The sequence below is a fragment of the Phyllobates terribilis genome, unplaced genomic scaffold (genome assembly GCF_046119375.1).
Source record: "Phyllobates terribilis strain yellow unplaced genomic scaffold, ASM4611937v1 Scaffold_115__1_contigs__length_5345438, whole genome shotgun sequence".
Classification (NCBI taxonomy): domain Eukaryota; kingdom Metazoa; phylum Chordata; class Amphibia; order Anura; family Dendrobatidae; genus Phyllobates; species Phyllobates terribilis.
Genome location: NW_027362875.1, coordinates 1,270,345 through 1,289,622, shown reverse-complemented (window position 1 = coordinate 1,289,622; position 19,278 = coordinate 1,270,345). Strand labels below are relative to the sequence as shown.

Genomic DNA, 19,278 nt, shown 5'->3' with positions numbered 1-19,278 from the left:
GGACCATTGGAGCTACTATGAGTCCTGACCAGAAGAGTAGAGAAAGTATTAGTGCCCCCATTTCAGGAGAGATTTTGCAGTAATCTGAATTCCTTAGGACTGAAAACATAATGGAATTTATGACGCGGTGTGAATCCATGAAACCAGGGCTCGAGTCATGCCAACACATCTCCTGCAGGTGTGAATAAATGTATATTTTTGCCATCACCTAGGCACAGCTTAGAGATATATCATGGCACAGGTGTAATGATTTTTATGTAGTTTATCAAGATCCTGTTTGAAGTTAGTTGGTTTAAAAAGAAATTGAAAAGTCAGGATAAAGGGAAACTCTGCTGTTATTGTACAGAAATTCACACTTGCCCCTCACTGCACATTTAATGTTGTAGATCATAAAAGTGAAGTTTGGCCAGAAAGACTGGACCTGGTCTTGTAGGGACCATATGAGCACATTCAGCAGCACAGAAGGGAGAGAAGGTAGATTCATCCAATAAGATATCAGGGATCTAGGAAGCCAACAGCATCATTACCCTTCGCTTTCTCTTACAGGCCCATCATAATTTTGATTTTCTCACTTGTCAGCACATTCTACGTACGCTGTCATTTGGCTTTGTAGTTTATAGATCTGGGCAGGTAACGGTCAGCGTCTCCTAATCCCAGGGGGAGGTGGATCCTCCAGGTTGTAAGTTCTATAGAAAAGATATTTTACAATTACACATAGTAATGTGAAAATTTTCGGATGGAGGAAAATGTTGTGGTCTAGAGGTAAAATGATGATCACACGATTGTGATACAGCCGGACTACACCACCGATAAAGCAGCCACAGCCCGTGACTGAGAAGAATCTGTGACTTGTCAGCATTTAGTACCCAGTACTCACCTGGGTAGTCATATGTAGGAATCTCCTTCTTACACTGCTCATCACCCCTCACATATGTCTCTGTAGTATTAATATGGGTCAGATTTTCACCCTGAAACAAATATTGTAAAAGTCACAAACAGATGAGAAGTCACATCTATGATCAGCTCTAATCCTGCCATCTCCACCGTTCTCATTACACTAGTATAAAACATATAATACTGGTGGATAAAACAAAACTAAGCACAAGACCTTCACAGCCGTCTACACATCATAGGGGAGATCTCATGACACCTTCTCTCCATCTACCTGATGATCCTGAGGAACATTGGGGTCTTCTTGTTTACAGTCCTGTGGAAGAAGAGGACGGGGACATCTCTCTGGTGTTGTCCTCTTACTGGATAGATCTGGAGGAAACACATACAGGGACTGAATTCATTCTTTACATACAGATAATTATAGGCCGTGTGTATTTAGTCCTGTCTATTACCTGGTGATGTGAGGGGCTGGGGAACCTCCATCATGACGTCCTTGTACAGATCTTTGTGTCCTTCTAAATACTCCCACTCCTCCATGGAGAAATAGACGGCGACATCCTGACACACTATAGGAACCTGACACATACAATGATATCGTCATCCCCCGATCCCTTCATAGCGTTACTGTATAATGTCCCAGCATTCCTAGCAGTGTCACCTCTCCAGTCAGCAGCTCAATCATCTTGTAGGTGAGTTCTAGGATCTTCTGGTCATTGATGTCCTCATGTATCAGGGGGTGAGGTGGAGGCCTCGTGATTGGGCTCAGGGGTCTTCCCCATCCCTCAGACACAGGGTCCTGACAGCGCTCACTAGAGGTCTTCTTCACTACTGTGTAATCCTGGTTATGGAGAGACACATTAATAAATCTCCCTCCAGACATTTCCAGAGTCCTCACCTCTCCAGTTCTGTCCATCTGTTATTCCCATAGATAAGAATGATGTAATGTGACGTCATCAGAATCTCTCACCTCTCCAGTAAGCCGGAAGAGGATCTCTAGGGTGAGGTGTAATATCCTCTCCGCCATCTTGTCTCTGTCCGTATCCATCCTTGATAGGTGATTTAGAAAAATTCTCTTATATAGAAGATCTTCACTGAGAGGATCCGATATTGTAGAGACCTGAATGAGAAAAAGAGCCGATGTAACATCATAAAGAATTCTGTGTAATAATACAATTACTGGAGACAATAAGGGAAATATATCAGTAGATGTGTAGATGTTGTATTCTCTAGTCTTTTATGGACTGGAACATAAGTTGAATTGATGACTTAGACATCTCCTCCATACTTCCAATCACTGGCTAAGTTGGCCACTGCTGCAGTAAGAATCACCCAGAAACCCAAGCAGCAATGGTATTTTTATTATTTTACAACATTCTGCTTTTGTCCCTGACGTACTAATAAAACCTATATATTTTAGGCCACAGACAACAAGCAGTTTCTTCCTCGGAGTCTGCAGCTGAATACGTGTCTTATAGACTCATCTTCCATAACGCTAATTCTTGTCATATACATTACACGTGACATGAGAAATAACAACTTCATGATGAGGACGACATCTTCATCTTCTAATGCGGCTCTAGAAACAAATTTGGCCAGAGTCCGTCACTAACTACATCATCACCGACTGTCCACATGAATGTTTCCCGTCTTTCCCAGGTTGTAATCGTTTATCACGTTAGATCTCATTTATAAGAGCTTGTTTGTAAGAACACAGACAGGAGTTATTTGATGCGAATGTCTCCATGTACAGTGTTTTTTTTCCTGGATATTATGTTTCTTTTAGCATTTTTATGTAGGCTTCCATATATTACATGAAAAACACCAAAAAAAGAAAACCAAGTGTTAAAACATAAAATAAAATTGGGGTTGGCGGCACTGTGGGATCATTATACTGTATGTGGGGGGGATGGTGGTATTGTGAGAACATTATACTGTATGTGGGGGGGGGGTTATTGTGGGAACATTATACTGTATGTGGGAAGATTGCGGTACTGTGGGAACATTATACTGTATGTGGGAAGATGGCGGTACTGTGGGAACATTATACTGTATGTGGGTAGATGGCGGTACTGTGGGAACATTATACTGTATGTGGGAAGATGGCGGTACTGTGAGAACATTATACTGTATGTGGGTAGATGGCGGTACTGTGGGAACATTATACTGTATGTGGGAAGATGGCGGTACTGTGGGAACATTATACTGTATGTGGGTAGATGGCGGTACTGTGGGAACATTATACTGTATGTGGGAAGATGGCGGTACTGTGGGAACATTATACTGTATGTGGGAAGATGGCGGTACTGTGGGAACATTATAGTGTATGTGGGTAGATGGCGGTACTGTGGGAACATTATAATGTATGTGGGTAGATGGCGGTACTGTGGGAACATTATACTGTATGTGGGTAGATGGCGGTACTGTGGGAACATTATAGTGTATGTGGGAAGATGGCGGTACTGTGGGAACATTATAGTGTATGTGGGTAGATGGCGGTACTGTGGGAACATTATACTGTATGTGGGAAGATGGCGGTACTGTGGGAACATTATACTGTATGTGGGTAGATGGCGGTACTGTGGGAACATTATAGTGTATGTGGGTAGATGGCGGTACTGTGGGAATATTATACTGTATGTGGGAAGATGGCGGTACTGTGGGAACATTATACTGTATGTGGGAAGATGGCGGTACTGTAAGAACATTATACAGTGTGGGGAAATAGAGGTACTATGAGAGCATTATATTGAGAGGCTTAATGACCGCAGTCGCTCCTGTGACCGGGCCCAGCCACCACCAGCCCCTGCTGCAGCTGGATGTGTGTTCTCGGACTGACATTCAGCTTAGTGCCACAATACACGCTGCCGACCAATCAGAGGCCAGCAGCTGACATCGGCATGTACGTCATTAGAGGCGCGTGGAAGTGACATCATGCTCTCCTGTCGCTTCCAGCTGAAGTCAGCGGCAGCTCCAGAAAAAGACACCGCGCGGCGAAGGAGCGGAGAGAAGGTGAGTGTAATGTTTGTTTGTTTTTTAAATCAGCGAGTACACGGTGCCCTTGGCCATAATACTACATGTAAGAGTGTGGGCTGTGCATTATACTACATGTACGGACTATGGGCTGTGCATTATATTACATGGATGACTGTGGGCTGTGCATTATACTACATGTATGGACTATGGGCTGTGCATTATACTACATGGATGACTGTGGGCTGTGCATTATACTACATGGATGACTGTGGGCTGTGCATTATACTACATGGATGACTGTGGGCTGTGCATTACACTACATGTACGGACTATGGGCTGTGCATTACACTACATGTACGGACTATGGGCTGTGCATTACGCTACATGTATGGACTATGGGCTGTGCATTATACTACATGTACGGACTATGGGCTGTGCATTACGCTACATGTACGGACTATGGGCTGTGCATTACGCTACATGTATGGACTATGGGCTGTGCATTATACTACATGTACGAACTATGGGCTGTGCATTATACTACATGTACGGACTATGGGCTGTGCATTATACTACATGTACGGACTATGGGCTGTGCATTATACTACATGTACGGATTATGGGCTGTGCATTATACTACATGTACGGACTATGGGCTGTGCATTATACTACATGTACGGACCATGGGCTGTGCATTATACTACATGTACGGACCATGGGCTGTGCATTATACTACATGTACGGACTATGGGCTGTGCATTATACTACATGTATGACTATGGGCTGTGCATTATACTACATGTACGGACTATGGGCTGTGCATTATACTACATGTACGGCCCATGGGCTGTGCATTATACTACATGTACGGACTATGGGCTGTGCATTATACTACATGTAACAGTATGGGCTGTGCATTATACTACATGTAAGAGGATGGGCTGTGCATTATACTACATGTACGGACTATGGGCTGTGCATTATACTACATGTAAGAGGATGGGCTGTGCATTATACTACATGTACGGACTATGGGCTGTGCATTATACTACATGTACGGACCATGGGCTGTGCATTATACTACATGTACGGACCATGGGCTGTGCATTATACTACATGTACGGACTATGGGCTGTGCATTATACTACATGTATGACTATGGGCTGTGCATTATACTACATGTACGGACTATGGGCTGTGCATTATACTACATGTACGGACTATGGGCTGTGCATTATACTACATGTAACAGTATGGGCTGTGCATTATACTACATGTAAGAGGATGGGCTGTGCATTATACTACATGTACGGACTATGGGCTGTGCATTATACTACATGTAAGAGGATGGGCTGTGCATTATACTACATGTACGGACTATGGGCTGTGCATTATACTACATGTATGACTATGGGCTGTGCATTATACTACATGTACGGACTATGGGCTGTGCATTATACTACATGTATGACTATGGGCTGTGCATTACACTACATGTACGGACTATGGGCTGTGCATTATACTACATGTACGGACTATGGGCTGCACATTACGCTACATGTACGGACTATGGGCTGTGCATTATACTACATGTACGAACTATGGGCTGTGCATTACACTACATGTACGGACTATGGGCTGTGCATTATACTACATGTACGGACTATGGGCTGCACATTATACTACATGTACGGCCCATGGGCTGCGCATTATACTACATGTACGGCCCATGGGCTGCGCATTATACTACATGTACGGACCATGGGCTGTGCATTATACTACATGTACGGACCATGGGCTGTGCATTACACTGTGTTCCAAATTATTATGCAAATAATATTTTCTCAGATTTTCCCAAATTACCTATATGAATTGCAGTCATTGTAATTTTCCAGTCAAATAACTATTAGAGTACAATTGAAAGGTTTTTGTACAAACTGCCTATGATAACAGTATATTTAAAAAAAAAAAAAAAAACTCAAACTGCACTCAAAATGCATGTTCCAAATTATTATGCACAGCAGAGTTTTCAACCTTTTCATTTTAATAAAGAACAAAAAAATGGTCATTTTTGAAATTATAAGCATTGGCAGGTTATTACAAACTGAAATCAAACAGTTTTCAACTCAAAACTTTATTCTAGGTGATGTTACATTTTCACATAGGACCCCTTGTTCGAAAGGAGCTTCTGAACTCTCTCGTCCATTGAATTTGTCAGGTTTTGGATGGTTTCTGCTTCAATTGTTTTGCATGAGGACAGAATACCCTCCCAGAGCTGTTGCTTAGATGTGGCAAGCAATCCCCGCAATGTGCATATCCGAGCACCCGATGCAAACTCAAGTAGCGAACACTTGCGCTCAACACTAGTCGCCATATCGTCATCTATTTTTTTTTTAAATATCCCAACCTTACCCCCAACCCTAATACAACCCCAACCCTAACCCTAGAGTTTGTTTTTTGCGCCGTTCCTCGTGCGGTATAAGTGATTAGACGACTTTATTCTTCGGGTTGGTGCGATTGCAGCGATACTAGAATGATATCGGGTTTTTATGATTGACAGCTGTCACACACTAAAAGACACATATTTTAGTAAAATCTAGCTTTTGCATCGCCATATTTTGAGAGCTATAATTTTTCTATATTTTGGCCGACAGAGTCATGTGACAGCTTGTTTTTTGCGGGATGAGTTGACGTATTTATTGGTATCATTTTCAGGCACGTGACATTGCTTTCTATTCCGATTTTTGGGAGGCAGAATAAACAAAAAACAACAATTCAGGAAATGTTTTTTTTTTTTTACAATTTTTTTATGCCGTTCCGCGTGTGGTAAAATTGATAAGGCAGCTTTATTCTTCGGGTCAGTACGTTTACAGCGGTACCACATTTATATAGTTTTTCTATGTTTTGGCGCTTTTACACAATAAAAGCTATTTTATAGAATTTTTTTTTTTTGCATCGCTTTATTCTGAGAGCTATAACTTTTTTATTTTTCGGCTGATTGAGCTGTATGGCGGCTTGCTTTTTTGTGGGACAAGATGACGTTTTCAGCGGTACCATTTTTATTTATATTCGTCTTTTTGATCGTGTGTTATTCCATTTTTTGTTTTTGCGGTATGATGATAAAGCATTGGTTTCTGCTTAGTTTTTTTTTTACCGTGTTCACTAAAGGGGTTAACTAGTGGGACAGTTTTATAGGTCAGGTCGTTCCGGACGCAGCGATACCAAATATGTGTACTTTAATTGTTTCGTTGTTTTTTTTTCATAATAATATTTATTGATGGGTACATTATATTTTTATTTTTGGTGGATTATTTTTTTGATTTTTTTTTTTTTAAATATTTTTACAATTTTTTTTTTCATTTTTTAACAATTTTTTTTTTACTTTTAGACTTTTTCCCACAATAGGACTTTTTTCACTCTGATCACCTGTATAGCATAGGGATGGAGCACCATCCCTGTGCTATACAGGCTGTCAGTGCTGCAGATGCAGAAGATACTTTGGTCGTGCACTGCATATGACCAAAGTATCCTCCTGCTGTCTGGTGACCCGGATGTTTTTATGACATGGCAACATCCGGGAAGCCACGGCAGACAGTGTTGGACGCCGGCAGGAGAGGTGAGTATGGGCGATCACCTCCCCAATCGACTTTGATCGTACATTGCATGGGTTAATGTGCCAGGCACATAGCACCGGGTGTCAGCTGTGACAATCAGCTGACACCCGGCGGCGATCACGCCCGCACAGCCTATGTGCGGGCAAAATCAACAGGGCGCACTAATACGTACCTGGCTCTGAAAGCCCAGGGGGCAGGTGCGTATTAGTACGCCCTGGGCTTTTAAGGGGTTAAAGTACACTCTGCACCCCATCTTGACTGAAAAAAAACAGAAATGTAGAAACTTTTGCAAATTTAATAAAAAAGAAAAACTGAAATATCACATGGTCATAAGTATTCAGACCCTTTGCTCAGTATTGAGTAGAAGCCCCCTTTTGAGCTAGTACAGCCATGAGTCTTCTTGGGAATGATGCAACAAGTTTTTCACACCTGGATTTGGGGATCCTCTGCCATTCCTTCCATGCAGATCCTCTCCACTTCCGTCAGGTTGGATGGTGAACGTTGGTGGACAGCCATTTTCAGGTCTCTCCAGAGATGCTCAATTGGGCTTAGGTCAGGGCTCTGGCTGGGCCAGTCAAGAATGGTCACAGAGTTGTTCTGAAGCCACTCCTTTGTTATTTTAGCTGTGTGCTTGGGGTCATTGTCTTGTTGGAAGTTGAACCTTCAGCCAAGTCTGAGGTCCAAAGCACTCTGGAAGAAGTATTCATCCAGAATATGTACTTGGCCGCATTCATGTTTCCTTCAATTGCAAGCAGTCATCCTGTCCGTGCAGCTGAAAAACACCCCCATAGCATGATGCTGCCACCACCATGTTTCACAGTTGGGATTGTATTAGGCAGGTGATGAGCAGTGCCTGGTTTTCGCCACACATACCACTTAGAACTTTTTGATGATAATTCTATCTTCGTCTCATCAGACCAGAGAATCTTATTTCTCATAGTCTGGGAGTCCTTCATGTGTTTTTGTTCAAACTCTATGCTGGCTTTCATATGTTTTGCACTGCGGAGAGGCCTCCGTCGGGCCACTCAGCCATAAAAGCCCGACTGGTGGAGAGCTGCAGTGATAGTTGACTTTGTGGAACTTTCTTCCATCTCCCTACTGCATCTCTGGAGCTCAGCCAAGTGATCTTGGGGTTCCTCTTTACCTCGCTCACCAAGGTTCTTCTCTCACGATTCCTCAGTTTGGCTGGACAGCCATGTCTAGGAAGACTTCTGGTGGTCCTAAACTTCTTCCATTTAAGGAATATGGATGCCACTGTGCTCTTGGGAACCTTGAGTACTACAGATATTCTTTTGTAACCTTGGCCAGATCTGTGCCTTGCCACAATTCTGTCTCTGAGCTCCTTGGGTAGCTCCTTTGAGCTCATGATTCTCATCTGGTCTGACATGCACTGTGAGCTGTGAGGTCTTATATAGACAGGTGTGTGCCTTTCCAAATCAAGTCCTATCAGTTTAATTAAACACAGCTGGACTCCAATTAAGGAGTAGAACCATCTCAAGGAGGATCACAAGGAAATGGACAGCATGGGACTAAAATATGAGTGTCTGAGCAAAGGGTCTGAATACTTATGACCATGAGATATTTCAGTTTTTCTTTTTTAATAAATTTGAAAAAACTTCTACATTTGTTTTTTTTTCAGTCAAGATGGGGTGCAGAGTGTACTTTAATGAGAAAAAATGACCTTTTTAGAAGTTACCAAGTGGCTGCAATGAAAAAAAAAGTGAAAAATGTAAAGGGGTCTGAATACTTTCCGTACCCACTGTATATATCAGGATGGGTGGTGGTCAAAATCAACAAGCAACAGGTCCCATCATAGTTATGCCTCTGATTATACTGTGTGGGGGGATGGCGGTACTATGGGAACAATACACTGTGTGGGGGCGTCATACATCCTACATAAGGGGCATAATGGGGGAATTACACTGTGTGGGGCATCATACATCCTGCATAAGGGGTATAATGGGACATTACACTGTGTGGGGCATCATGCATCCTGCATAAGGAGCATAATGGGGGCATTACACTGTGTGGGGGGCATCATACATCCTGCATAAGGGGCATAATGGGGGCATTACACTGTGTGGGGGCATCATACATCCTGCATAAGGGGCATAATGGGGGCATTACACTGTGTGGGGGCATCATACATCCTGCATAAGGGGCATAATGGGGGCATTACACTGTGTGGGGGCATCATACATCCTGCATAAGGGGCATAATGGGGGCATCATACATCCTGCATAAGGGGCATAATGGGGGCATTACACTGTGTGAGGGCATCATACATCCTGCATAAGGGGCATAATGGGGGCATTACACTGTGTGAGGGCATCATATATCATGCATAAGGGGCATAATGGGGGCATTACACTGTGGGGGCATCATACATACTGCATAAGGGGCATAATGGGGGCATTACACTGTGGGGGCATCATACATCCTGCATAAGGGGCATAATGGGGCATTACACTGTGTGGGGGCATCATACTTCCTGTATAAGGGGCATAATGGGGGCATTACACTGTGTGAGGGCATCATACATCCTGCATAAGGGGCATAATGGGGGCATTACATTGTGTGGGGGCATCATACATCCTGCATAAGGGGCATAATGGGGGCATTACACTGTGGGGGCATCATACATCCTGCATAAGGGGCATAATGGGGGCATTACACTGTGTGGGGGGCATCATACATCCTGCAAAAGGGGCATAATGGGGGCATTACACTGTGGGGGCATCATACATCCTGTATAAGGGGCATAATGGGGGCATTACACTGTGTGGGGGGCATCATACATCCTGCATAAGGGGCATTACACTGTGTGGGGGCATCATACATCCTGCATAAGGGGCATAATGGGGGCATTACACTGTGGGGCATCATACATACTGTATAAGGGGCATAATGGGGGCATTACACTGTGTGGGGGGCATCATACATACTGTATAAGGGACATAATGGGGGCATTACACTGTGTGGGGCACCATACATCCTGCATAAGGGGCATAATGGGGGCATTACACTGTGGGGGGCATCATACATACTGCATAAGGGGCATAATGGGACATTACACTGTGGGGGCATCATACATACTGCATAAGGGGTATAATGGGGGCATTACACTGTGGGGGCATCATACATCCTGAATAAGGGGCATAATGGGGGCATTACACTGTGTGGGGGCATCATACATCCTGCATAAGGGGCATAATGGGGGCATTACACTGTGGGGCATCATACATACTGTATAAGGGGCATAATGGGGGCATTACACTGTGTGGGGGGCATCATACATCCTGTATAAGGGACATAATGGGGGCATTACACTGTGTGGGGCATCATACATCCTGCATAAGGGGCATAATGGGGGCATTACACTGTGGGGGGCATCATACATACTGCATAAGGGGCATAATGAGGGCATTACACTGTGGGGGCATCATACATACTGCATAAGGGGTATAATGGGGGCATTACACTGTGGGGGCATCATACATACTGCATAAGGGGCATAATGGGGGCATTACACTGTGGGGGCATCATACATCCTTCATAAGGGGCATAATGGGGGCATTACACTGTGGGGGCATCATACATCCTGTATAAGGGGCATAATGGGGGCATTACACTGTGTGGGGGGCATCATACATCCTGCATAAGGGGCATAATGGGGGCATTACACTGTGTGGGGGCATCATACATCCTGCATAAGGGGCATAATGGGGGCATTACACTGTGGGGCATCATACATACTGTATAAGGGGCATAATGGGGGCATTACACTGTGTGGGGGCATCACACATCGTGTATAAGGGACATAATGGGGGCATTACACTGTGTGGGGCATCATACATCCTGCATAAGGGGCATAATGGGGCCATTACACTGTGTGGGGGCATCATACATCCTGCATAAGGGGCATAACGGGGGCATTACACTGTGGGGGCATCATACATCCTGCATAAGGGGCATAATGGGGCATTACACTGTGTGGGGGCATCATACATCCTGCATAAGGGGCATAATGGGGGCATTACACTGTGTGAGGGCATCATACATCCTGCATAAGGGGCATAATGGGGCCATTACACTGTGTGAGGGCATCATACATCCTGCATAAGGGGCATAATGGGGGCATTACACTGTGGGGGCATCATACATACTGCATAAGGGGCATAATGGGGGCATTACACTGTGGGGGCATCATACATCCTGCATAAGGGGCATAATGGGGCATTACACTGTGCGAGGGCATCATACATCCTGCATAAGGGGCATAATGGGGGCATTACACTGTGGGGGCATCATACATCCTGCATAAGGGGCATAATGGGGGCATTACACTGTGTGGGGGGCATCATACATCCTGCATAAGGGGCATAATGGGGGCATTACACTGTGTGGGGGGCATCATACATCCTGCATAAGGGGCATAATGGGGGCATCATACATCCTGTATAAGGGGCATAATGGGGGCATTACACTGTGTGGGGGCATCATACATCCTGCATAAGGGGCATAATGGGGGCATTACACTGTGTGGGGGGCATCATACATACTGTATAAGGGGCATAATGGGGGCATTACACTGTGTGGGGGGCATCATACATACTGTATAAGGGACATAATGGGGGCATAACACTGTGGGGGGCATCATACATCCTGCATAAGGGGCATAATGGGGGCATTACACTCTGGGGGGCATCATACATGCTGCATAAGGGGCATAATGGGGGCATTACACTGTGGGGGCATCATACATACTGCATAAGGGGTATAATGGGGGCATTACACTGTGGGGGCATCATACATACTGCATAAGGGGCATAATGGGGGCATTACACTGTGGGGGCATCAAACATCCTTCATAAGGGGCATAATGGGGGCATTACACTGTGGGGGCATCATACATCCTGTATAAGGGGCATAATGGGGGCATCATACATCCTGCATAATGGGCATAATGGGGGCATTACACTGTGTGGGGGCATCATACATCCTGCATAAGGGGCATAATGGGGGCATTACACTGTGGGGCATCATACATACTGTATAAGGGGCATAATGGAGGCATTACACTGTGTGGGGAGCATCATACATCCTGTATAAGGGACATAATGGGGGCATTACACTGTGTGGGGCATCATACATCCTGCATAAGGGGCATAATGGGGGCATTACACTGTGGGGGGCATCATACATACTGCATAAGGGGCATAATGAGGGCATTACACTGTGGGGGCATCATACATACTGCATGAGGGGTATAATGGGGGCATTACACTGTGGGGGCATCATACATACTGCATAAGGGGCATAATGGGGGCATTACACTGTGGGGGCATCATACATCCTTCATAAGGGGCATAATGGGGGCATTACACTGTGGGGGCATCATACATCCTGTATAAGGGGCATAATGGGGGCATTACACTGTGTGTGGGGCATCATACATCCTGCATAAGGGGCATAATGGGGGCACTACACTGTGTGGGGGCATCATACATCCTGCATAAGGGCATAATGGGGCCATTACACTGTGGGGCATCATACATACTGTATAAGGGGCATAATGGGGGCATTACACTGTGTGGGGCATCATACATCCTGCATAAGGGGCATAATTGGGGCATTACACTGTGGGGGGCATCATACATCCTGCATAAGGGGCATAATGAGGACATTACACTGTGGGGGCATCATACATACTGCATAAGGGGCATAATGGGGGCATTACACTGTGTGGGGGCATCATACATCCTGCATAAGGGGCATTACACTGTGGGGGCATCATACATCCTGCATAAGGGGCATAATGGGGGCATTACACTGTGTGGGGGCATCATACATACTGCATAAGAGGCATAATGGGGGCATTACACTGTGTGGGGGCATCATACATACTGCATAAGGGGCATAATGGGGGCATTACACTGTGTGGGGGCATCATACATCCTGCATAAGGGGCATAATGGGGGCATTACACTGTGGAGGCATCATACATCCTGCATAAGGGGCATAATAGGGGCATTACACTGTGTGGGGGCATCATACATCCTGCATAAGGGGCATAATGGGGGCATTACACTGTGGGGGCATCATACATCCTGCATAAGGGGCATAATGGAGGCATTACACTGTGTGGGGGCATCATACATACTGCATAAGGGGCATAATGGGCGCATTACACTGTGGGGGCATCATACATACTGCATAAGGGGCATAATGGGGGCATTACACTGTGTGGGGGCATCATACATCCTGCATAAGGGGCATAATGGGGGCATTACACTGTGGGGGCATCGTACATCCTGCATAAGGGGCATAATGGGGGCATTACACTGTGGAGGCATCATACATCCTGCATAAGGGGCATAATAGGGGCATTACACTGTGTGGGGGCATCATACATCCTGCATAAGGGGCATAATGGGGGCATTACACTGTGGGGGCATCATACATCCTGCATAAGGGGCATAATAGGGGCATTACACTGTGGGGGCATCATACATACTACATAAGGGGCATTACACTGTGGGGGCATCATACATCATGCATAAGGGGCATAATGGGGACATTACACTGTGTGGGGGCATCATACATCCTGCATAAGGGGCATAATGGGGGCATTACACTGTGTGGGGGCATCATACATCCTGCATAAGGGGCATAATGGGGGCATTACACTGTGTGGGGGCATCATACATCCGGCATAATGGGGGCATTACACTGTGGGGCCAGTAAAGGGGTCCTGTACTATGAGAAAATACGTTTCCTCCCTTCCTGTCTCCATAGTTGGGTCGTATGTATCTATTACAGGAAACTGAACAAAAACCTTATGAATCTTATAAAGGGGCAACACAAGACCCCAAAAGAGTCTCCGTGCTGAAGGGGTTAATGCCCCCTGCGCCCAGTAATGGGGTCTCCACATACCTCCACCTGCAGAGCCGCCACCACATATATGGCTGCTCTGTGCGCACAGGAGCTGTGATGAGGTCACAGGAGGGGAGGAGTCAGGGGTCACATGATCAGGGGCCTCAGTGGATGCAGGACTCTGCTGTGCTGGTTGTCATGGTGCTGGATGAGCTGAAGTTTATGTGTGGGGTCAGGAGGGGTTTACAGTGTGGATGTAGCAGAGCCGCGTGTGTACGAGGCGTACGGAGCAGAGCCGCGTGTGTACGAGGTGTACGGAGCGGAGCCGCGTGTGTACGAGGTGTACGGAGCGGAGCCGTGTGTGTACGAGGCGTACGGAGCGGAGCCGCGCGTGTACGAGGCGTACGGAGCGGAGCCGCGCGTGTACGAGGCGTACGGAGCGGAGACGCGTGTGTACGAGGTGTACGGAGCAGAGCCGCGCGTGTACGAGGTGTACGGAGCGGAGCCGCGTGTGTACGAGGTGTACGGAGCAGAGCCGCGCGTGTACGAGGTGTACGGAGCAGAGCCGCGTGTGTACGTGGTGTACGGAGCAGAGCCGCGCGTGTACGAGGTGTACGGAGCAGAGCCGCCTGTGTACGAGGTGTACGGAGCGGAGCCGCGTGTGTACGAGGTGTACGGAGCGGAGCCGCCTGTGTACGAGGTGTACGGAGCGGAGCCGCGCGTGTACGAGGTGTACGGAGCGGAGCCGCGCGTGTACGAGGTGTACGGAGCGGAGCCGCGCGTGTACGAGGTGTACGGAGCGGAGCCGCGCGTGTACGAGGTGTACGGAGCGGAGCCGCGCGTGTACGAGGCGTACGGAGCGGAGCCGCGCGTGTACGAGGTGTACGGAGCGGAGCCGCGTGTGTACGAGGTGTACGGAGCAGAGCCCTGTGTACGAGGCGTGCGGAGCCGGGCGTGTACGAGGCGTGCGGAGCGGATGCTGCCCCTCTCCAGGAGCGATCACAGCAGCACGGCATGAGACATTCTTGTACTACACGGACTGTCCTGACAGAACACAGCTCGTCAGCACATAGCCCCGACCTCCAGCGACAGCCGGACAGTCCCATTGGATCTGGGACGGTTGGGAGGTTTCTGTATATAAGTTGTGTGTGATAATTGTAGAATTATTAATGTCTTAGCATAAAAGGATGTACCGGAGTGTTTGTGCCGGGGTCCACATGCATGGAGGGGTTGAGGCGGTGCTGGCTGTATTATGCAGACGGCATCTGCCTGTAACAGTAGTAACCAGAAACTACTAGAAACTCTGCACCAAAATGAAGCAAATCCTTATTCTGGGACCTTCGCCTTGTACGTAACACCCCCGGATCCGGTACAAGCCGGGCAGATGTTCTCATTCATGTCACTTTCTGCTTAAGGTTCTGCGGTTTTCTGGCCAACTATAAAAAAGAAAAAGCGTAAAACAATATTTGTTGCTGCTGCATTGACATAAGTACAATCTTTCATTATATATAAATCTATTACACGCCGGGTCAATGCTGTAAAGGACATTAAAGTGCCATGGTTGTGGTTTTTGGGTCACTCTACTTCCCTCCCAAAAATGCAATCAGAAACTTGTAACTACTGATCTCTCCACAAGAAAAAGCCGACAACTCCATCAATGGGATCATTTTATAAAATTAGGTCTTCGCAAGATGAAAATGGTCTCACAAACCACATTTTTTTTTTAAATGTTCCTAAAAAACCCCAAAGAAACAAAAATAATAACCTTACTTTGATTTTTCCCCCATTTTTCAATACTTTATGTGGTAAATTGAATGTTCTCATTCCAAACAACAACTAGTCCCACAAAACACAAGCCCTCAGTCTGTTAATGAAAAAACAAAGTTATATTTTTTGGGAAAAGGGGAGGAAAAAAATAAAAAATTGGTCTTGTCAGAATAATGTAATTGCTATATATATATATTTTTAAAATTGAATAATTTTACCCCAAAATTTTGATCTGTTATAATATTATCATTCTTCTTGCGAGATTAATCATTAGTCTGTAAATAAATCCAAACATCTGGAAGATGTAGAACAATATATCTCTGATTCTCTTCTGCCAGGATAAGCGCCTCCTTTCTGTGATGGAGAAAACGCTGGAAAGATTCAGAAAGTCCGATGAGTTTTTGGAGCTTATTGTAAAGGGCCTTAATGAAGACCTGGGAAAGAAACCACCAGAAACAAAGGATCCAACCAGGTAAGTTCTAATGATCCCATCTGATAAAATGATCAGCTTTATTTCCATGGGATTGTTCTGTAGAAGAGATGGGACCTGCAGCATTTTGATCCTGAACTTCACTATGTATAGATGTAGCAAAGCTTAATGTGACAATTCACACAGCGCAGTGATAAATTGTCTCAGAAGGTTAGCTCTCATAACAGAATTAAGATCACTTATAGTGGAACTAAACTTACAATTTATTTTCAGAATTGTGAAAATTATGGCACTTTGCAAAGCACTTCATTAGTTTCTTTGGCGTCATATCCATAAAATGATGATATTAAAGTGGCCTCCAGACCCTGCTTTTCCCCAGTGCAGGAGCGTTGCTGGGGTCCTAAGAGATCAGGGACCCCAGCCCCAAAGTACATGTTTCCCCATATAACCTCCCTGCCACTTAAAAGAGGATTTATACATATATAATTACAGTATACCACTGTTACTAATCTAAAATACACTATACAAAGACCAATATTCCCAAAATTACTACTATACAAGGCCAAAATGATCCTGCTACACAATGTCCTCTACCATCACCACCACACAGTGAGTACATACAGTACAGACCAAAAGTTTGGACACACCTTCTCATTTAAATATTTTTCTGTATTTTCATGACTTTGAAAATTGTACATTCACACTGAAGATATCAAAACTATGAATTAACACATGTGGAATTATATACTTAACAAAAAAGTGTGAAACAACTGAAAATATGTCTTATATTGTAGGTTCTTCAAAGTAGCCACCTTTTGCTTTGATGACTGCTTTGCACACTCTTGGCATTCTCTTGATGAGCTTCAAGAGGTAGTCACCGGAAATGGTCTTCCAACAATCTTGAAGGAGATCCCAGAGATGCTTAGCACTTGTTGGCCCTTTTGCCTTCACTCTGCGGTCCAGCTCACCCCAAACCATCTCGATTGGGTTCAGGTCTGGTGACTGTGGAGGCCAGGTCATCTGGCGTAGCACCCCATCACTCTCCTTCTCAGTCAAATAGCCCTTACACAGCCTGGAGGTGTGTTTGGGGTCATTGTCCTGTTGAAAAAGAAATGATGGTCCAACTAAACGCAAACCGGATGGAATAGCATGCCGCTGCAAGATGCTGTGGTAGCCATGCTAGTTCAGTATGCCTTCAATTTTGAATAAATCCTCAACAGTGTCACCAGCAAAGCACCCCCACACCATAACACCTCCTCCTCCATGCTTCACGGTGGGAACCAGGCATGTAGAGTCCATCCATTCACCTTTTCTGCGTCGCACAAAGACACGGTGGTGGGAACCAAAGATCTCAAATTTGGACTCATCAGAGCAAAGCACAGATTTCCTCTGGTCTAATGTCCATTCCTTGTGTTCTTTAGCCCAAACAAGTCTCTTCTGCTTGTTGCCTGTCCTTAGCAGTGGTTTCCTAGCAGCTATTTTACCATGAAGGCCTGCTGCACAAAGTCTCCTCTTAACAGTTGTTGAAGAGATGTGTCTGCTGCTAGAACTCTGTGTGGCATTGACCTGGTCTCTAATCTGAGCTGCTGTTAACCTGCGATTTCTGAGACTGGTGACTCGGATAAACTTATCCTCAGAAGCAGAGGTGACTCTTGGTCTTCCTTTCCTGGGGCGGTCCTCATATGAGCCAGTTTCTTTGTAGCGCTTGATGGTTTTTGCAACTGCACTTGGGGACACTTTCAAAGTTTGCCCAATTTTTCGGACTGACTGACCTTCATTTCTTAAAGTAATGATGGCCACTCATTTTTCTTTACTTAGCTGCTTTTTTCTTGCCATAATACAAATTCTAACAGTCTATTCAGTAGGACTATCAGCTGTGTATCCACCAGACTTCTGCACAACACAACTGATGGTTCCAACCCCATTTATAAGGCAAGAAATCCCACTTATTAAACCTGACAGGGCACACCTGTGAAGTGAAAACCATTTCCGGTGACTACCTCTTGAAGCTCATCAAGAGAATGCCAAGAGTGTGCAAAGCAGTCATCAAAGCAAAAGGTGGCTACTTTGAAGAACCTAGAATATAAGACATATTTTCAGTTGTTTCACACTTTTTTGTTAAGTATATAATTCCACATGTGTTAATTCATAGTTTTGATGCCTTCAGTGTGAATGTACAATTTTCATAGTCATGAAAATACAGAAAAATCTTTAAATGAGAAGGTGTGTCCAAACTTTTGGTCTGTACTGTATATGAAAGAAAACCCCGCAGGGTAAAAGACCATCAAAGGAGTCCAGGGAGTATAAAATCTATAATATTTATTCAGCAATAGAAAAATAGGATGATGGGGGAAGGGACACAACACATATGTGATTGTTAGACATGTAAGCAAAAAAAGCAAGGCACGCAAGAAAGGGGCCATTCCAGGTATAATGGCTGTCTATAGTATCATCATGGGTATACTAAATTATCCCAAAATAGACACCGCATATATTCCACTGGGGGCAACAGTCATGATATACAGGTGCATCTCACTAAATTAGAATATCATCAAAAAGTTAATTTATTTCAGTTCTTCAATACAAAAAGTGAAACTCATATATTATATAGAGTCATTACAAACAGAGAGATCTATTTCAAGTGTTTATTTCTGTTAATGTTGATGATTATGGCTTACAGCCAATGAAAACACAAAAGTCATTATCTCAGTAAATTAGAATAAT

At 45.0% G+C, this 19,278-nt stretch overlaps 1 protein-coding gene across 1 annotated transcript in view; it reads right to left on the bottom strand.

The window, feature by feature from the left end:
* The window catches only part of LOC141201398 (uncharacterized), a 147,155-nt gene that overhangs the window by 80,225 nt on the left and 47,652 nt on the right, over nt 1-19,278 (bottom strand). Inside the window, exons 2-3 of the mRNA XM_073663389.1 lie at nt 1,166-1,263; nt 878-968 (exon numbers count right to left, since the gene is read on the bottom strand). Of these exons, the coding sequence (XP_073519490.1) occupies nt 878-968; nt 1,166-1,263 (189 nt within the window). The remainder of the gene's footprint in view (nt 1-877; nt 969-1,165; nt 1,264-19,278) is intronic.